At 41.0% G+C, this 22,500-nt stretch overlaps 1 protein-coding gene across 4 annotated transcripts in view; it reads right to left on the reverse strand.

Moving 5' to 3' along the window:
• The window catches only part of RPTOR (regulatory associated protein of MTOR complex 1), a 211,467-nt gene that overhangs the window by 153,717 nt on the left and 35,250 nt on the right, over positions 1-22,500 (reverse strand). For all 4 annotated transcript variants that reach the window (XR_015059587.1, XR_015059589.1, XM_085886708.1 and 1 more), the window contains exon 4: positions 9,552-9,710. Coding sequence is in view for 2 of the 4 variants with exons in the window: in XM_085886708.1 (XP_085742834.1) it covers positions 9,552-9,710 (159 nt within the window). In the remaining 2 variants the exon portion in view is untranslated. The remainder of the gene's footprint in view (positions 1-9,551; positions 9,711-22,500) is intronic.

Genomic DNA, 22,500 nt, shown 5'->3' on the forward strand with positions numbered 1-22,500 from the left:
CTGTGTGTGTCTGTCTGTGTGTGTCTGTCTGTGTGTGTCTGTGACAGCTGTTTCCCGACAACCACTGGTCCGATCTAATTGAAACTTGCCAGCTATATTGCTGGGGACCTGAGGATGTGCCTTTTCAAGATTTGATGTTAATCGGACAAGTGTTTCCCAAGTTATGGCCATTTATTTACCAACCAATGACAGGACACGTGCTGCGTAGGCGTGGCCGATGCGCCATTTAGTTATCAATCACAGGACACGTTGCTGCGTGGGCGTGACTGCGTAGGCCAGAGCACGGCCGGCCGTCGATGACGTCACGTGCCATGCTGGTCACGATGGGGATCGATCGGTGCCTTAGTTACCGTGGGGTAGGAGTGCCAATGGTAAATGGCAGCGAATGTCATGGCAAGCAAAGACAGGGAGGTAAACTTGATTTTAATCAACTCTGTGTGTAAGTATCACAGCAGTTGTTACTTCAATGCAAGCGAAAATTCGTGGAATGATGTGAACATTCCGTACGGGCACGCACTACTTTTGGATAGTGATGACTTACTGTATTGTAATAATTTCTCGATTTCTTATCCGCATTTATAGATAAACACAATGCCCCAATCCAGTTGTCGTTTATGAGAGCGAAGGAATGGCCTGTGTGGTTGTTTGAAAGTTTATTTTTATTTTTTTGCATGTACGGCCACGCACATATGGGCACGCGAGAGTGAAGGAACGGCCTGTGTATTTGTTCTTTCTGGCACGCCGTTTGAAAGTTTTTTTTTGTATGTACGGCCACGCACGTATGGGCACGCACGTACAGCCACGCGAGAGCGAAGGAACGGCCTGTGTGTTTGTTTCTGGCATGCGGTTTTAAAGTATATATATATTTTTATTTTGCACGTACAGCCACGCACGTACGGGCACGTGAGAGTGAAGGAACGGCTTGTGTGGTTGTTGTTTCTGGCACGCGGTTTGAGTTTTTTTGCAGGGGGGGGGAGGTTTGCATGTATGGCCACGCATCTACGGGCATGTACTAGTGCTTGAAATGCCAGCAACATTTCGTTTTGCATAGCAGTAAACTTAACCTGAACAAACTTTAGTTGATAAAAAGAAATACTGGTCTTAATAAAAACTCGTGATGGACTGTCAGTGGGGAAGAAAAAATGGATTTTCCCCAAAGAAGAGTGAGAAAGTGCAAGTTTACCACTGTGAGAAATGAGGTAGAGTTTCGGCATTATCCGTCATCAAATTACACGAGTGAAGTGAGAGTCGAAAAATAAATTTAAAAAAAGGACTTCACACACATAATGGTTGATTAAAAAATAACAATAATAATAATAAAAATTACCCCCGTGTGGGGGTGACGGACATCTCTATAATACCACAAGTTCTCAATGTTCAGTTCAGGTAACCGCGAAACAGTCAAAACTAACCGTTTGGATGGAAATAGTTCACAGAGATACACAAGGATAATACTGATAATCCGGGAAAAATATGTCGTTGGGTATCACTCATCGACCTCTACCCACATACCAAATTTCATCAAGATCAGAAGTCAAAAGTTTTCTTTGTACCGGGAGGTGTTTTTGACCATCTTCCAGGTTACGTGGCGGCCAAACGGGACGGAAATTCAAAAATCTGTCCAGTTAGATACAAGATAATATTTTTTACTATCATAACACTGGTCAACAACAAATTTGTTGTCTGCATTTTTTAAGCTGATTTAGGATGAATCTGATGCGCTGAATCCAAAACTCACATTAGTTTTGTTCAATCAGGTCAAGTTTTTGAGATATGGCCACATGTCGTTTTTTACATTTTTGTTCACATGTACGCATGTGTGGAGTATTTTAGAAGAAGTTGGTGGGGGTAAAATGTCATGTCAAATAATTGTTTTGATTGGAAATAATTATTTTAATGACAAGAAGTATTCAGGTGCGATAGTTCTGGGTGATTATGTCGAAAAGGGATCAGTTTGAAGTCATAAAACCTCAAAATCTTCCAAAAATTGGTGAGGCAAAGCATAAAGTTCGTGGATCAAAACTAAAGTTAATGGGGCAGATTTTGTAATAATGTGATACAAAAAAGTTGTATTTCTTGAAATAACGAACTCTGAAGAATGTACAATACCTACATGCACCAATTTATGACATGCGCTTCTGCTCAAGCTTGGAGTGCCACAGTACGAACCCAAAGATTGGAGACTGTTCATTGACAGCAGCAAGCGATCACTGAAATGTGTTCTGCTACACAACGGCAACCAGTTTGCCTCTGTACCCATCGCTCACTCGACTACACTGAAGGAGAAGTATGAAGCGGTGAAGTACGTGCTGGAGAAAATTGGTTATGATCAGCATAAGTGGTTTATTTGTGTTGACCTGAAGATGGTGAACTTTTTGTTGGGACAACAGTCTGGCTTCACCAAGTACCCATGTTTTCTGTGCATGTGGGATAGTAGGGACCGTGCTCAGCATTACACGAAGGACTGGCCTGTGCGGGAGGAATTGGTGCCATGCAAAGAAAGGAACGTCATCAACGACCCTCTGGTGGACAGAGACAGAATACTCTTCCCACCGCTGCACATCAAGCTCGGCTTAATCAAGCAGTTCACCAAGGCTCTGGACAAAGATGGTGACTGCTTCACTTACTTGTGCCAGGTTTTTCCAGGATTGACCATGGAGAAGTTGAAAGCTGGCATCTTTGATGGTTCTCAGATCTGTCAGCTCATCAGAGATCCAGAGTTCAAAAACTCAATGAACGAAGTGGAACTGGAAGCGTGGAAGACATTTGTTTTGGTAGTGAAGAACTTTCTTGGCAACAATAAGGCCAGAAACTACGCAGAACTTGTCAACAACATGCTGACTGCTTTCAGAAACCTGGGCTGCAACATGAGCATCAAGATGCACTACCTATTTTCACATATGAACCGGTTTCCTGAGAACCTGGGTTCAATGAGTGACGAGCAGGGGAGAGATTCCATCAGGACATGAAGGAGATGGAGACCAGGTATCAGGGTCGCTGGGACGCAGTCATGATGGCTGACTACTGTTGGAATCTGAAGAGAGACCTCCCTGCCGCTGAACATTCCAGGAGTTCGAAGAAACGGAAGTTCAAGCCCTGAAGTTTGAACAGTGGTGACACAACATGCAATTTACTTGTACTTACCTTTATCAATGCCCACCATTCAGATGACAGTAATCGATGTTTCTATCATGTAATCAATAAATGTTGTTGGCAAAACTTTTTTTTTTTTCTTAAAAACATGTTTAGGATGATATGTGTTGACAAAAATCAGCTGATAATGCCACAAAAATGTAATTGATTTTGTCACAAGATCTGATTTTTTCAAATCAACTTAGCACAAAAACCTGACCTGATGGAGAGAAACGGATGCCATTTCCCGATTCAGCAGTGCCAGAATACCCTAATTCACTTGTAGAAATCTAGACAACATTCAGAAAGTAAAAAATTGTTGACCAGTGTAATCAATAAACAGTTGCCGAATATCTTGTAGAATGGCAGACGAGATAGGTTTTGAAAATGGCGATTTTTATAACTTACGTGACCTCGTGACCTTGACCCTGACCTTGAACCCAGACAAAAGTTATATCGTTGTGCAACACTCATCGACCTCTACCCACATACTAAGTTTCATCAACATCGGAAAGAAAAATTGTTGACGGACGGACATTTGGTCCGGCTTTATTATGTCATCTCGGTCGAGATGACCTAAATAAAATTACCCCCGTGTGGGGGTGACGGTCATCTCGATAATGTTTTTTACTATCATAATCTATGAACCGTTGCCAGATATCTCCTAAAATGACAGACTAGATAGGTTTTGAAAATGGCGACTTTCACAACTTTCGTGACCTCGTGACCTTGACCCTGACCTCGAATCCGGGGAAAAATATGTCGTTGGGTATCACTCATCGACCTCTACCCACATACCAAATTTCTTCAAGATCGGAAGTAAAAAGTTTTCTTTGTACCGGGAGGTGTTTTTGATCATCTTCCAGGTTACGTGGCGGCCAAACGGGACGGAAATTCAAAAATCTGTCCAGTTAGATACAAGATAACATTTTTTACTATCATAATCAATGTTGCCGAATAATCAAACAGTTGCCGAATATCTCCTAAAATGACAGACCAGATAGGTTTTGAAAATGGCGACTTTCACAACTTTCGTGACCTCATGACCTTGACCCTGACCTCGAATCTGGGAAAAAATATGTCGTTGGGTATCACTCATCGACCTCCACCCACATACCAAATTTCATCAAGATCAGAAAGAAAAATTGTTGACGGACGGACGTACGGATGGACGTATGGACGGACAGACATTTGGTCCGGCTTTATTAGGTCATCTCGGTAAAGATGACCGAAAAAGGACACTCTGGAGACGGACACTCCGGAAAAAAAAACAGAAAAAGAAAAAGAAACGAGGAGACTCCAGAGAGGGACACTCCACTGAGGGACACTTTTCAACAGTTTCCTATACGTATTGATCAATTGTATCGGCAGTCTCTTTCGGTGCGTTCTAAACGTCCATTAATTTTGACTGCAAACCACTGTTCTTCCAGTTGAACGAAATACTGAATTATTCCTGGAAATATTGTTCTTGTCCGGGTCCACGTGTGATTGTAAATCAATAGCACCTTTATTTCTCTATGTATGTCTCTCTGTCTCTGTCTCCCCAAGGTTGGACAAGAAGCGGATGCATGAGTGTCGATGTTTGAACATGTCCATTCTGCCATGACGGAGTAGTACAGACTTGTACCAAACTGTCCTGGTCCAAAAATTACATAACCACATTTTATCATCGAAAGAAAATGTACAAGGATATTAAGGTTATTTAAGAGTATGAGAAGGACATGGCTAAGAATATTAAACATAATAGCAAGGATTTGTTTAAGTACATCAGGGGAAAATAACAGGTTTGGACAAGTGTGGTTGGTGATGAAGGTGAGTTGGCAGGCTTATTAAACAGGTATTTTTCTTCAGCTTTTACACAAGAACAGTGAGGAGAATTGCCAATAGCTGAGAGTATCCATCAAGGAGGTGAGGAAGGGCTTTTACAGAAGATCCAGATTGGAGTGGAGGAAGTAAAGGAACAGCAAGGTAATTGAAGAGTAGATCAGGTTCCGGGTCCAGATAATATGCACTTGAGAGTGTGGATGGAGGTGGCGGAACAAGTAAGCGAGATGCTAACGGATATTTTCAATAACTCACTGGAGCCAGGACAGGTACCGGAGGATTGGAGAGTAGCAAATGTAACACCATTTAAGAAAGGATCCAGAGAAGAATTGAGAAAGTATAGACCTGTTAGTTTGACTTCAGTTGTGGGAAAGGTGTTGGAGACATTAATTAAGGACCGGATGAGGAACAATTTAAACAAACACAAACAAATTAAAAGTAGTCAGCACGGGTTTAAGAAAAAGTAGTTCCTGTTTAACAAATATTTTAGAGTTCTATGAAGCAGTGTCTGACTGGGTGGATGAGGGAAAGGCAGTGGACATAGTATATCTAGACTTTAAGAAGGCATTTAATAAGGTACCACATCGGAGGTTGTTAGCCAAAGTGAGGGCTTGTGGAGTGGCTGGTCAGGTAGCCAATTGGATTGCAAACTGGCTTAGTGGTAGGAAGCAAAGAGTGGCTGTGAGTGGGAGGATGTCTTGCTGGGAGGATGTAAGTAGTGGAGTACCTCAGGGATCAGTACTTGGACCATTACTATTCATTATTTACATCAACGATTTGGATAATGGGGTAAAGAGTCAGCTTTACAAATTTGCGGATGACACAAAGCTTGGAGGTAAGATGGATAGCAGAGGGGTGGTGATCAGATTCAGGAAAGTATTGATCCTTGTATAGATTGGGAAAAAGACTGGCAGATGGAATTTAACCTGAGCAGGTGTTAAGTGTTGGGGATGGGGAAGAACAATTAAAATAGAGATTACATGATGCAAGGGGCAATTTTGGAGTGTCACACAGGAGAAAGATCTGGGGGTGGTAATAGATATGGGAGGTAAGCAGGCAGCACAGTGTCAGGCAGCAACAGGTAAAGCAAATAGGGGTTTAAGCTGTATTCCAAGAGAGATCAATTATAAGTCAAAAGAGGTGGTGTTAACATTGTACAGAAATTTAGTTAGGGCCAGATCTAGAATATTGTGTACAGTTTTGGTCACCACAACTCAGGAAGGACATTGATACCATAGCGAGGGTTCAGCGTAGGACTAAAAGATTGATTCTGAGCCTAGCTAGATTCAGCTATGAGGAGCAGCTGAAGGAGACAGGGCTTTATTCACTAGAAAGGAGGCGGTTACGAGGAGATATGATGGAGATGTTTAAGACAATGAAAGGTATCGATAAAATAAGTGCAGATTAATTATTCAATAGAGTAGACAGTGATAGAACCAGGGGCCATAGCCTGACAGGAAAGAAGAGGAGAGTTAAGATGTTAGTAAGGCAGGTGTAGAAACATTTTCTCATGATGGGTTTGGGGGTGATAAAATAAATAAATTGATGATGATTAAAACCTGATATTAAAATAAAATATATTAATCCTGAAATAAATGTACTCAAACATGATATGATGCTTTAAGTATGTATCCATTTGGAATTAACATAATTATATTTCTCCTCTGTATGGAAAGATCACGTGTATATTAAATGTGTAAACAGGTCGAACTTTGCCAGTAAGTTGAATATAAAGAAGAATTGCCTGTCATGTAGAACTATCTTGAGAATTTTGTATGGAAGACACAAACGAGTTGGAATGTGGACTTAAGAAAATGTACAGGCGCTCTGGTCACTTCAAGATAATACATCTTCCCAGTTTTTGGAGAAGCAGACTGACTTTTAACCTACATAAGATGGAAACTTGTTTTAATTGCCATTAGAGTTGGCGTTTGACGTCATTCTAGCATTCTGTGCAATTAATATGTCTGGGTTTGAGTATGTGTTCCAACCATTTAAGCAGGAGCTGTCAAAGAAGACTGAAGATAAGGTTCACCTGGAAATTGTCAAGACCGGGCGAACTGGCGTCAGCGTCAGAAAATTATAATTAAAAAAAAAAAAAACTGTCTTTCTGGAAACTATATAAAGACGAGGATTCTCCGGTTATGCTGAGATCAGGAGTAAATTTGTCTGTCCAGGATCTCCTGTGCTGGCACATATAATCTGTTTGTTTGTTCAATAAATGTTTTAAAATTGTACTGACATTCTGTATCTGTATCTACACAGGGGACTTTCACTCAGAGAGTAGTTAATGCATGGAATGGTCTCCTTGGAAAGGTAGTGGCAGCAGAAAAATTAGATAAGTTTAAATTAGATTTATATAGGTACCTGGAAGTTATGGAGATGGAGGGGTATGGGGATGTTAAGACTTTTAGGTAGTTTGAGTATTGATGAGTGATTGTGTATGGAGTGCTGTTGGTGGGGGTCTTGTCAAGGGTGGTTGTGTGATGGATGTGTGTTTTTAACCAAGCCCATGCCCCCTCTCCGAGGGGAAGAAAATGGGGGAAAAAAAAAATCACAAAAAAAACCTACAAAAAAAAACAAAAAAAACAACAAAAACAAAACAAATTTTTTCTTTTTAATTACATTAATTTAAATATTTTTGCATTTTCTTCCTTGGATCTTGTGTAGATGGGTTGGTGTGGTGTTCACACAGGAATGATGGGCTGAATGGCCTCAACCTGTGTTGGATTTCCTTGTACAAAAATGGTGCAAGAGGCTAGTGCAAGTATTCAATTGTATGTCCAAATTACAGGTAGAGAGGTTGGTAAGATGGACATTGAAATGTAGCATATGCATGAATGAATGAAAGAAAGAAACATGACACTTGGATTGTATTTACCACACAAAAAACAACCACTCCCTTTGGAAGCAGCCTAGGAGGGGGAGGGTGGGGGGAATAGTTGGGGAGGTGGGGCAAATGTATTTTGTGCTCAGACTAAGAATCCTCCCTGTCTGTAGCAGGGGTCAGTAAACCACCTGCAGCACAGCATGTGCACAGGCAAATATCTGGAGTCATCTCCTCTCCCCCCCTACCTTTCTCCCCTGCAAGGAGGTGGGGTTTTTGTGCTAAGACCTGATGCTGGGTACTTCCAAGAAGGATGCAAACGTTGCTGGAGATCAGCCCAACCCTGTGTTTTTTTTTCAATGATTTTCAGACAAACACACATACACATACAGAAAATTGCCTTACTTAATACTAGCAAACGTACCCAGCGTTGCCTCCTCACATCCCTTTCCCTCCTTCCTCCCACACCTTTCTCTGCCTCCTACCACCACTCCCTCCAGACTCCCACCCCACACTTTCGCTCCCATTTCCACCCTTCCCCTCCCTCCCATAAAGGCACCCACATTGCCAGGGATTACCACAATTAAGCACATGTTTAGTCAAACAACACCTACTAAGGGGGGGGAGTGGAGAAAGAAAAAGGAGGAAGAGAGAAGGGTGTGAGAATGAGAGAGAGAGGTGGGAGAATGAGGAGAGTGAGAGAGAAGGTGAGAGTGAGTGAGGAGGGAGAGGGTGAGCAAGGAGGGGAGAGGAGGAAGGGGGGCTAGGAATGGGGGGAGCTCAGAAGGGGATTGAGGAATGGGGAGAGAGAGCAAGGAAGGGGGGGGGCAAGGAAAGGGAGGGTAGTGATTCCTCAGCACACATCGCTATACCCGTTGCTTTACTCCTTCTTATCCTCCCGTTATGTTAATCATTATTTCAATTCAATTTTTAATTTAATTTATTTTGCCTTCCTAACTCCGGAGATTTGTCCATGGAGAACCCAGCCGCGAGAGCCTTCGCGGCTATCCCGCTGGTTAATTATTTTCGTTGCACTCAATGAAGTTACACTTTCGGCACATTCCTTAATCTTTTCTTCACTCAGTATGATTCTCCGGACAATAGGAAAAATTTAGGTTTAATGCTTTGGCAATTTGAAAATATGGAGAAGGAAGAATCACAGCCTTGCATGCTTAAAGTAAATACATATATACACTGAGTTGTAAGAATGATTTATTTATTAAAATTTTCAGAAATCAGTCCAGATTTTGACAAGTAATTAGGCCGCATGCTCTGTCCGATCCTCAAATCCGAAGACAGATTTTTATTATATACTTTAATTAGTCCGTGAGAGGACATTGTGGTTCCAAGGCAAGGCATTTTTATTATGCCAAAACAAGTGGCAGCTTAAGACCCCTGTGAGGGAAGAGCCCTGACCAAGGATAAGCCTGTTTTTGTTTTTTTTTTCATGATAAGATGAGTGAATTATCTTCAAAAGGGGTGTTTAAATTTACCTAAATACATAATTTTCATTCATGAACTCTCTTGGAGTTCTCAGTTTGCATGTAAAGTTTTGGGACGCTGAGTTTCATGGTTTTGGAGCTATGGAGGAGACACACTGTCTGTCTGACTGACTGACTGACTGACAGACACACACTAACATTCATTATTGGTATAGATCGATATATTGGAGAACATATGAACTCAAGATGGACCAGGACAGTAATTGAGGAATCTGAAATGGGTCCAATAAAAGGTAATGAGAAACCAAAGGTGAAAAAAGTCTGACCTTGTTGAAGACCCAAATTTCACCATTGACGGTAGGTCGGGGTACTCCATGTCCATTGTAGTGGAAAAGTACACGTTCCTCTTTGGCATTACGTCGTAGAGACATGCACAGCTTCTTCACCTCCTCAACAGTGGGGTCCAGACACTGCTTGTAGCGAGCCTGAATACACAAGTATTTGAACGTGTCAAAGCTGCCAAGCAACAATGACTTGCATTCACATTAGGTTCACAGAAAAGTAGACAGGAACCTATTTATTTTTGGCAACGAGTTATTAGGTATTAGCAATATTTTAAAATCTACACACTGGCATGCAGGAAGTCAAGGATTCGAGAGAGGTAATAATCTACCAGCTTGAACTACAACCTGCTAGTAGAGTAAAGGTACAACAGGTAAATTTGTGCAATTGTTACCATGCTTAATTACATTGTGTGATATCCTTAAATATAATCGTGCAGTGTATTCATAAAGTTAAAATAATAATGTATTATAATAAATAAAAATTTTTACTTTTTGGCCTCTGTGATGCCCAATCGTTATACCTCCTTGAACTATGACGAGGACAAACTATAAATATTTATGGCTCTGTATATATATATATATATATATATATATATATATATATATATATATATATATATATATATATATATATATATATATATATATATTTAGTGTTTGCATGCTGTGTTAAATTTATGTTCAAATTTAATATTAAACAACATTGACTTAGGTGACACCGGAAACGAGTTTTCGTCTGCCTTTGGCCGTGAAGTTATCAGCATAATCCATAAATTAACTGGCTCTTGCGGCAGCCTCTAAATGAAACTTTACTTTGCAGCACATATAGGGACCACCTCAGACAAATTGATTGGAAGATTAAAATGAGGTTTCAAAAATAATACATGACATCCTGACAGTAAGGCTCTCAAAGCAGCCATAAGCAATATATACAGTGCAGAATGAAAGTCGACACCCACTTTCAAAATTTTCACCTTTTTTTGCCTTATAGCCTGGAATTAAATTGCATTAAATCAGACTTTTTCCACCTTTATTTACACAACGTAACCCACAACTTCCAAGTGAAAAACAAACTCTACAAATTTCAGAAAATCAAGTAAAAATACAAAACTTGAATATCCTAGTTGGACAAGTGTGCACGCACTGAGTTAATGGTGGAAGCACCTTTGACAGCAATTACAGCTGTGAGTCTGTTGGGATAGATCTCTACCAACATTGCACACCTTGATTGGGCAATATTTGCCCATTCTTCTGGACAAAACTGTTCAAGCTCAGTCAAGTTGTATGGGGAGCATTGATGGACAGCAATCTTCAAGTCATGCCACAGATTTTAGATTTGATTTAGGTCGGGGCTCTGACTGGGCCACTCAAGGACATTTAACTTTTTGGTCCTTAACCACTCCAGTGCAGCTTTGGCTGTGTGCTTCTTATCTTTGTCATGGTGAACTTCTGGCCAAATTTTACCTTTCTTGCAGAAGGCAGCAGGTTTTCTTCTAGGATTTTTCTGTATTTTGCTCCATCCATTTTCCCTTCTATCCTGACAAGTGCCCCAGTTCCTGCTGATGAGACACATCCCCATAACGTGATGCTGCCACTGACATTCTTCACAGTAAGGATGATGTTCTTTGGGTGATGTGCTGTGTTGGGTTTGCGCCAAAAGTACCGTCTTGCATCGAGATCAAAAAGTTCCATCTTTGTGACGTCACAAAACTTTTTGGCACCATGGGTTCAGAATCTCCGGATTGTTTTTTTTTTTTTGCATACTTCACACGGGACTCAAGGTGGGCTTTATTGAGTAATGGCTTCGTTCTTGCCACACTACCATACAGGCCAGACTTGTGGAGTGTTTGGGATATTGTTGTGACATGCACATTGTGACCCCTGATCTGTGCCTTTCACAACTTCATCTCAAAGGTCTTTTTATAGCTCCTTGCTGCTCATGGTTGAATCTTTGCTGTGGAATGCACTACCCAGCAGAGGAACCCTACCAGAACAGCTGATTATATTCTGAAATAATCAGAATCAATACAATTTAACACAGGTGGAAGCAAATTAACTTGGTGTGTGATTTTAAAAGTGATTGGTTACACCTGAGCTAATTTACATTTGCTAGTATAAGGGGGGTGGACACTTATCCAACCAAGATATTCGAGTTTTGTATTTTTAATTTATTTTCTTAAATTTGTTGAATTTGTTTTTCACTTGGAAGTTGCGGGTTACGGTGTAAATAAAGGTGAAAAAAGTCTGATTTAATGCAATTCCAGGTGAGACGGCAACAAAAGGTGAAAAATTTGAAAGGGGGTGTAGACTTTCTATAGGGTGTGTGTGTTTATGTGTGTGTGTGTGTGTGTGTGTGTTTATGTGTGTGTGTGTGTGTGTTTATGTGTGTGTGTGTGTGTGTTTATGTGTGTGTGTGTGTGTGTGTGTTTATGTGTGTGTGTGTGTGTGTTTATGCGTGTGTGTGTGTGTGTTTATGTGTGTGTGTGTGTGTGTGTGTGTGTGTGTTTTGCAGTTTTATAAACCCATGCTGAAATTGAAACGCACACAGCACATAGACTTTTAGAATAGTTATCTCCATAATGAATGTTAAGAATAGCGCCTACCCTATAGGGGTTATCATGTAATTAAATGCGTTGGTTGGGTCGTTAGCGCCCCGTCAACCCGTCTGGAGAACAGAGACATCAGTGCATGATGATGTGTGCTGTGACAGCCGTTATCACAGGGTGTGCACGTTTTACTGCCCTGGCGTTCAACGTGTGCTACGTGCAGCAGCATTCTGAAATGCGCGCCAAATTCTCCCATTCCCCTTTATTGTTGAAAGCCCCACAAAGTCTTTGTTTGTCTGTCCATCTGTAGGGACGTCTACCCTATAATGTAATTTATTGCAGTCTTCCTCTGTGCTGTATTTTGTTTCCCTAATCCCCGTTTATTCCCCTCGACCTAAAATGACTAGAAAATGAACCAAGACACGACCCAGCCTCCCTAAAATGATTGTCCCATTCCCTGGCTTTGTGGCATGAACATTGTTGGACATTTGGGGTTCGTCCCAGGAGCATGGCAGTAGAAGGGATCCCCCCCCCATGTTCAGTGCAGAGCTCTGTTCATGATGACAGCCGGAAGGACAAAATGACTGAATATCCGGCCAAGCGGCAGAATGGGCGGTGCTGCGGAGAAACCTTCCAATGGCTGGCATGAGGCCAGTTCTTGGGGTCTGACGTGGCACAAAGGCTGGTCCCGGGCTACCTCGGGGGATGTGACGTGTGGCTCTGCCCCCAGGGCTATAAAGCTGTGCTCAGCGTGCCGATTTGCTCTCTCTCTGTCATCGCCCCTGAGCAACCTTGGTCCTGGTTGCCACACTGTCTTTCTTCATTTGCCTCGAGCTATCGGGGTCCTGGTCGTGGCACGAGCTCGTTCTCTCTCTGCCTGGGTCGTCACACTTGTTTCTTCCCTGGTCCTGGACACGTTGGTTCATGCTCCCGAAGGAGCTGGTAGTGGAGACCCTTGGTGGTGGAGAACAATGTCGGGGGCATTTCAGAGAGCGGTACCAAGTTGGAGAGGGTGACAGTGACGTGTGTACCAGTCCCAATTTGGCTCCCTGCGTGTATGGTTTGATGGGTAGCCTGTTTTGTTAGCCAGTAGGAAAGGCATAGGTTAAATCTACAACTTGTATATTTGCTGTCCTTTTCTATAAATACAGACCTTGATTGCTCTTTTTTATTGCTTTTCCCCTTTTCTGGCCCCAGTTTCTCTTTGACGCCATTAAAGCTCTTAAGTTCCCCTCCCTCCTTCCCGTACCCCTCATTGCAAATAAATTATTCATGTTGTATTTCTAATCTGCCCATGGTTGTCCTTTCTTACATTGGTCCAGCAATGTCTGTATGTTGATTAGCCAAGAAGTTATAATTCCCCACTAATTGGCTCTCGTATCAGTCCGTCATTGTGCTGGCGGAAAGCTCGGCCGCATTAATCACGATCCAATAAAGATAATAGCATAATTGCAGAGGGTGTGATTCCCCAATAAGGAGATCATGTGTTCCAAGGTAAACCGTGTCAGATGGAGGACCCTAAGTCACGTGGTCAAGCTATTGGCATTCACAGTCGTTTAGCAACCTGCCACGGCACTAAGTTCTTCATGTGCGACGGCCTGTGATTCCCGGTGAGTCTGGGGAGAACCAGGGATACCCCCCACCCTTGTAGTACCCCCACGACCCCAACATACATATATATATATATATATATATATATATATATATATATATATATATATATATATATATATATATATATATATATATATATATATATATATATATATATACCTATGCTTGGATAGTGACTATTTCAGTCTATTAAATAATACCATGTCAGAATAATTAGATGCATCAGATATTCATTAAAATAGAGGCAAATGCTATTCCGAGCTGATGTCACCAAAATATAAATAGGTAAAACAAATTGCAATGACAATCAGTGACCCTTTGGCACTTCACCTCAGCTTCACATCCATACCAAGGGACAAACTCAAAAGCCTATTCTTGCAACAAAATAAAATATACCATCAGAGATGGGGAATCCCCCGCCATTGAAAAATAATTGAAATCAGATAAGCGGTTTTCCATTTATTACAAAAAACATTTTTTGCAAGATGGCCGCCCCAGTCGGCCATATTGTATCCGGCCACGCCCAAAATCAATAGGGTTCTTCCTTTTCAGGTCGTACATGTGTGACCCAAATTTCAAATCGATATGGCGAAAAAACATTTTTTCAAGATGGCTGCCCCAGTCGACCATCTTGGATCCGGCCACGCCCAAAATCAATAAGGTTATACCTTTTCAGGTGGTACATGTGTGACCCAAATTTCAAATCGATATGGCGAATAGTTTATGAGTTATCGCACTCACAGCTATAAATGTTGACGCCTGGACGGACGGACGGACGGACAGCCGGACAATCTGGGTGACAACAATATCCCCCTTCTGCCGTGCGGCGGGTGATAAAAACAGCAGGCCATTTTCACCATGCACATGGAAACAGGCAGGACAGGCAGCTTAATGTTCATCTCGAGGAGAGTGTGTGTTGCGTTTGCTCAAGCAAAAGCAGAAAAGCAGCTTTATAGTCAAATGCAATGTCTTTCTCAAGCCCATAACAAATAACAAATTGTAAGCAACTTAATATCACTGAACCATCTTGCCATCCAAGCAGTAAATTATCCCAATAAGCCTGTCCAATCCATCCGAAATACCTTGCCCTTTTCCAAAACAACAATCATTCACATGACCGCAAAAAACCCCAAAAAACACTTGAATTATACTGGTCTTTGAGAACCAACTCAATGAAACAGCAGAATATCATGGACTTGGAGGCATAAAATGAACTCATTTAAACCCCTGATGCCTTTATATACTACCAGCTTGTGAAATACTGTGCATTGATAACGTCTGTAATATTAAATACAAAAATAACAAATCAAATAATAATGCCATTCAGGCAATAATAAAATAAAAATAAACCAATGTCACCCACAGGGTGACCCGTATCTTGCCAAAAGGTGACCACGTGTGACTTCTTTAAGGTCACACTGAGGTGAACAGAGCTGCTATCCACCAGGAGCGACTCCTTGAGGAATATCTGCCTATGAGAGATTCCGATGAGAATCGTTCTACAGAGTAACCATGAAAAATATGCTTTTGCCTCATAACGTCACCAAATGACGTCATAATGTCTCAAGCTTGACATATCTAGAAAGCACTCATCGAGGTGTTCAATTTGAGGTACTACACGATATGGTTCCTAAAACTTGAAAATTTGACCTTCGGCGCTAACCATGAAGGTCAAGGCCAATCGCCACCAAAAATGAATCAGCTGAGCGCCAGACCATGAACTATATTCCCATGAAGTTTGAAGACGATCCGATCAAAATTACTCAAAAAATAAGGGTTTCGTCGACACGCTGATTTGCGACAAAGTGACCTTGACCTTTGACCTTGACCTTCAAAATTTTATGCGCTGAAAGGGACCTCTATAGGCCTCTGATATGCGAAGTTACAAAAATTTCCAATGATAACTGTGCTCTGCAGAGTGATTTATACGTGATTACAGACCAAAAAAAAAATTAAAATAATAAGAATTTAAAAAAAGATGAAGGTCAAGGCCAATCGCCACCAAAAATTAATCAGCTGAGCACCAGACCATGAACTATATTCCCATGAAGTTTGAAGACGATCCGATCAAAATAACTCAAAAAATAAGGGTTTCGTCGACTCCCCTGATTTGCGACAGTGACCTTGACCTACAAAATTTTGTGCACTGAAAGGGACCTATATAGGCCTCTGATATGCGAAGTTACAAAAATTTCCAATGATAACTGTGCTCTGCAGAATTTTTTATACGTGATTACAGACAAACAAACAAACAAACAAAACAAAAAAAAAAACATACAAGCTGACTAACATATCTTGCAAAAACTTCGTTTTGGCAAGATAAAAAAAAACATACAAGCTGACTAACATATCTTGCAAAAACTTCGTTTTGGCAAGATAACAATTTGTGAACAAAATCTAGGCTCATGGAAGACCAAGGAGACAGAGGGGAAAATAGCAACGTACTGAGAGTGCAGCGACAGTTGGACACACCAAGCAAAGAAAATAACCAATTGAAAAAAAAAGAGTCGAGAGAGTAGTGGTGGAAACACAGTAACCTGAAACTAAGACGGTTGGGTCAGAGAGGGTTAATGAGGGTAGAATGATCACAGGTAGAGATGGGGGATGACTGATGTTGGTACATCACTTGCTTGAAGCCTGGAGGGAAGACAGCAATAAACTGAACCGTCTACAGAAGGCAGTTATGTAAATGGGAGAATAGAGAAATGGAAGAGAGGAGGTGGGGGGAAAGCCTTGATTTTGGGAGTTTAACCAGTAAGGGGGTACTGGAAGAATGCGTGCATCCTGGAGGAGTTGGGGAGGATTGGAGAGCTTTACAAATGATGAGATTACATGTAGTATACTCCTTACAAAGTGCCAGTGCTACTGCAGCAGTTTATTAGCAAATAATATACTGGGTGGTTTGCAACTGCCTTCCCAGCAGTCGGTCAGGGCAGGAATTTGAAATTTGTTCAGGATGCCAGAAATAGCTCGCCTACTCTTCATGAAGGGCACCGTTTAAGGTCCACCAACCAATGCTGGCAAACAGGATGCCCTGCTTTACATCCATCCGAGGGATGGCACACACATTCATGAATCATCCTGCCTTCAAAACACCAGGATGACAGTTTATAGATTCAAACCCAGGATAGACAGCTCAGTGGTGAATTTGCATATCTCTTGGCTGTCCTGCCAGTCATGATAATATATTGCTATGTGGCAAGGGGGGTGGGATCCATAGATAGGTAGTCTTTAAAAGAATAGTGTGGACCATGTGAATCTTGTGGCTAAGATTTACACTTGCATCAGGGAAAATGTCAGAGGCAAGTTGTCTTGTAAAACGTGCACCGAAAAGGCGGTGAGTGTAAACTCTAAAACATATAAGGTAAAATTGTTGTGTAAAACCTTCTATAAAATAGGTGAAGCCAGGTGGAAATGTTGTGGGCATCGAAAAACACCAATTGGCCTATGAAATGTGCTTTTCAGGATGTAAATGGATGCCTCCAAAGCACCAGGGGCAAGCTGGTGGTTATGCTGTCGCACATAAAGGGCCACAGGATTGGTGCCTTGTGTGCCGTAGGGCAGGATGGCCAGAACGAAGGTGACACCCACACCATCGGGCGGTCAATAATGGCACCCGCCACACAACGGCAGTCCCAGAGTTGATGAGGGCTGTGACTGCGCTTGTGTGAGCCAGTTGGACTTGGACCTTAGGAGAGACAACCTCTATCTCTCATCTCTCTCATCTCTCTCATCTCTCATCATTCAAGCGTGAAGAGACATGGATGCCTCTTGCCATTGCAATCCTCATCTCTCATCATTGCCATCCTGCCACACCAGCTCTGTGTGCCAGCGACCTGCATGCCATCGGCTCGTGCTTGCACAGGTCCTCACCTGTCCCTTTGTTCTTAATATACGAGTCTGGTGTATTGGCACCATTAGAGGGTTATATTTAGTTAATTTGTTCATATGATCGCGTGTCCCATCATCTATATTTGTGACTCAACTGCTTGGTTTGTGCTGTATATTTATAGCACCTTGCTTACCTTTATCCCTGTATTTATCATAATAAACAGTTTTAAATATGAGCAACGTTTTTCCACCTTTTGCCTTTCACATGTTTCAGTGTCAGTTTTGGCTTTTGGGTTGATCCTTGGGGAATCGTAATTGTTCTATCGAACAGCAGTAATTTAAAAGATAATTCCAGCATCCGCGGATGGTCTTGGACAATCTGGGCCAGATAGTCCGCATTAACAAACCCCACCAGACGCAAAAATATAATCATCATCATATGTGTTTAACGCCCTTTCCCCTTATTTTATGGGATTGGTCGATTGATGACCCATCTCCATTTGCATCCTCTTTATTCAGACCTAACCTCTTAAAGGTCATCATTAACACATTCCTGCCATGTTTTCTATGGCCTGCATCTTGGTCTTTTTTCCACTTGCCTCAAAACTTACTATCTTCATAATGGATTCATCCTCAATACTTCCAGCTACCCTATGACCAAAACCATACAAGCCTTGTTTCTCATTTCCATCTATCCACTGCAAATTTTTAGCATAAAAATGTAAGATCTTTACTCTGCCATTGATCTTTCAATTAAATACCACACCTCCATCTGAACATTATCAGATCTCTTCTTTCTATTCCTCTTTCATCTTCCATCCTCATCGTCCAAGTTTCACTTCCATAAAATAGGGTTGGCCTTACACACACTAAATATACTCTTGCCTTTACTGCCCTTGACACATACTTGTTTGTAAGGCTATCTCCCAACTTTTTCCATTTGTTGCAAGCCACTTTTATCCGAGTCCTTACAGCTATTTTGATATCCCAATGACATCTAACATGCTTGCTAAATTACATAATTTCTTCATCCTTTCCATTTCCACTCCAAAATCCATATATTCCTACATTATAGTGTGATTGATCTGTTTAGTTCCTTTTAAACATTCCTCACATTAAAACCTACCAGCTGCCTGAGCCAAACTACCATTCACTCCACTATAGTTATTGTGGTAACACCTTTCATAAACAGAGCACTGAATCGAGTTTGCCCCAACACCCTTGTCACAGAGAACACATGATCAGTTTTCACTTTCCTTCTTTTCTTTTCCTTCACCCCTAACGATAAACTTGGTCTTACCCACATTTACTACAAGTCCGATATTCTCCATTGCCTCTTTCTCTGATCATATATCATTAAGATAAAATAAAATAGAAGAATACAGGAAATGAAGATGAATGAGCAGCTGATTGAACAAATAAAATATCCAAGGATTTACGAGCAGCACAGCAGGAAAGTGTAAACAAAAAAACACCTTGGCACCTTCAATAGCACACACAATTATCATAGGAGGAAATAAAAACACACTTTTAAAAGCATTTACTCAAACCAATGAACCCATTCTCCAGGTTACAAAATTGTCTCATAAAATATGGACTGCAAATCAAAATTTTTTTTTTTTTCGTGACCCCAATATGCAAATCCTGTTCAAATTTCAAGTAAATTGGATGAAAATTGAGAATTAGAAGTTGAACCTTGAAGTTGTTGACCTTTGGTATACTTTGACCTTTTGCCCTATGATGACCTCAAAGATAATTGGTGGTTGAATTCAGTGACCTGATATGCAAATCCAGTTCAAATTTCAAGTCAATCAGATGAAAATTTAGGATTTAGAAATTTGACAAAGTTGTTGACCTTTGGCCGATGTTGAAGTTTCGTGAAGATCGGTTTGAAATTGTGACTTGGAGGTGATCGACATAGAAACAAACAAATAAGAAGGCATCAGGCGGTATGATGAAATGATGTCATCAGGCCTGACAGGTATGATGAAAATCATGCAAATGACGTCACTGTCACGTTGACTTGACCTTTGACATATATAGTCAAAAAATATTGACAACCTCACTTTTGTCCTTTGGACTCCTGTGGTAAAGTTTGACAAAGATAGCCAAAAATGTTCGAGAGTTATCGCACTCATAGACAAAAATACATGCACACATACAGTACACACATACATACAAACATACAAACGAGACAGTCTGATATATGAGGAACATTTTAAACTTTAGTCATAATAATGCATGCGACAAACCAATATACTTGAAAAATCTGATTTTCGCAAGTACCAACCAGACCAACCAATATACTTGTGAATCTTCAATTTTGGAAGTAACAAAGACAGACATACGCATGAAAAGATAACATCCGCACACCTTCAGTGGCAGAGGTAACAAATTCATCCCATGATTCTATTTGAAAAAACAAAAACTCCATGTTCTTTAAAGTATTTATTCAACGTTGGTGTGACGAACCAATTGGTTGATTCCTTGCCTGATAAAGAATTTTTAAAATGAGATTGTGATCCTTTGCACAACTGTGTACACAATCACCATCTGACCAGAGTTACAATAAGTCTTGAAAAGGCAACACGACAAGCAATAAACTCTGAGGAAAGTGGCATAATGGTGAATCGTTTGTGAAGTGGAAAAAGTCATTCGCACTCGAGAGTAACCATCAATATGAAGATCAGAAGATGAATAATGTAGGTTATTTTCCAAAGTAAGTATTTTTACTACTTATTTAATAGTTTGCACAATGTCACAAACATAAAACCAGGGATTTTTGATAAATCCAATGTCCAACTAGGAGGCAAGTGCACTGCAAACTTTTTTTCATTTGAAAGATAAAGGACAACCAATAGACAAACTCAGTGGTATATCACACTGTACACTGCTACTCCACTTTACCACCTATACAGGGCTGATAAGATGGCCGAGCTGTATGCGCACACACCTCAACCGTCTAGCCTTAGTTAGAATCTCGGCCCAGCTACAAACTGTTATCCTAGTGTCTCGCAGGCAGGGCAAGGCATCAATGTGTGTGTCGTCCCTTGGATGGACGTTAAGATGGGAGTCCCATCTGCCAGCACCAGTTGGCGGACGTTAAATATCCCACAGTGTCCTTCGTGGTGAGTAGGAGAGCTATTGCTGGCACCGTGAAAAAATTACAAAATTTCTGCACAAACCGACAGAGGACATTGCATCAGCGGCACAGCCATGCCCTCAGCCAATGATGCCACTCGCAGCCTTGTGCTGCATACGAAAGAAGAAAAATCTCTCTTAAATACTTAGTCCAAGAAAAATTGCAAAAGCCACTTTCTCTAGAATGTACTCATGATTGATTGGATGGTTCTTCAACCAGATACTGCTCAAAATGGTTTATTAACACGAGATTGTTCAATATCCGGAAATAGCTAGAAATTTGCTGAACTCTTGCAATCTATCCACATGGATTATAATCTAATGATGATATGCTTACTGTTTTGTATGCAGCCTGTGGCTGCTGGCTGCATAATTTTCTGGAATGTGGCTGTGCCGCTGATGCAGTGCCCGTTACCAGGAAGATGGTACCTATTATGCCGACCTCGGAAGGATGACATGCTGAGTCAACCCACCTGATGTTATTTCAGGAGCCACACAAGCAATCAGAAGGAACCCAAACAAGCAAAAAGCAAAGATGAAGTCATCAGGATGAACCTGAATAGGATTCACATTTCAGCTGCTACTCTATCTCAAACCCATCCAGGCACAGCCTGAGCCTTTTTCAAAAAAAAAAAGAATAAAAAAGAACCGAGATCAAAAAAAAAAAAGTTTGGCTGCCAGACCATGTGTCCGATCAAGTTGAAATTTAAAACATGTATTCCCCATCACCACGAGATTATAATTGTGAAGTTTCATATCAATTAAGCAGTTCCAGAGAAAACAGCATTTAATATTTTCTTCAATCCAATATGGCTGCCAAACCATGTGACCTATCAATTATTCCTTAAAAAAAAACTTGTACACACAAGGCTTGGGAAACATGTGTGAAGTTTCCCCTCGATCTGTCCAGCCATTCTGAAGAAGAAGATTTTTATGGGTTTTAAGGTAAATCCAATATGGCTGCCAAACCATGTGACCTATGATGTCATATGTGTGAACCTTTTGTTCCTCATGGATAGGCGTCATACGTGTAAAGTTTGGCCTCGATCTGTTCAGCCACTTCAGAGAAGAAGATTTTTGAAGGTTTAAAATTTTGTTTTTTTAAATAATATGCCTGCCGAATCACATGACCAATGACATCATCAAAACTTGTTTCTGTGGACCATTTTATCCTGAGATGACCCTCAAAATTTTCAAAACTGATCAGATGTAGTGTTCTACATATGCAATTATGACATCACAACAAAGGCACATATGACGTCATAAAAAAATCACACTTATTCCCCATGAGTACTTGCCATATGCCAAGTTTCATTTATTTCCTTGGTGCAATTTCAGAGATAATGAGGTCCAATTTTTTCCCCGTTTTTCCAACATGGCTGTCACACCACGTGACCTATGACATCATTATGATTACTACATTCTACATGAGTTGTCGCACCAATGGTGAAAATTTTGTCTCAATTTGACAAGCGATTCTGGAGAAAAACACTAAAGTTCTGTGCGGACAAACAAACAAACAGACAAGGCGGTAGGCGACGAGGGATTCGCGAGGATCGAAGCACTGGATACGATGCTTTTCATTCCAACTGATCCACCGACGAAGATTCATTGCCAAGACGTATTGGTTCACATACAATTGTTCCTCTGCCTGGCAAGATTTTTTCTATTGTGTATTTTGCCAACAGTTGGCACTCCTCATAAAAAATGACGGTAAATGGACACCCTATTTTTGAAGGACTACCATTTGAAAAATAATCGGTTTGCTGGTTTGTGCTGTGGAGCCTCGCGTTTGGAGC

Source organism: Eptatretus burgeri, chromosome 1, assembly GCF_056783735.1.
Source record: "Eptatretus burgeri isolate ZD-2024b chromosome 1, Ebu_testis_v1, whole genome shotgun sequence".
Classification (NCBI taxonomy): domain Eukaryota; kingdom Metazoa; phylum Chordata; class Myxini; order Myxiniformes; family Myxinidae; genus Eptatretus; species Eptatretus burgeri.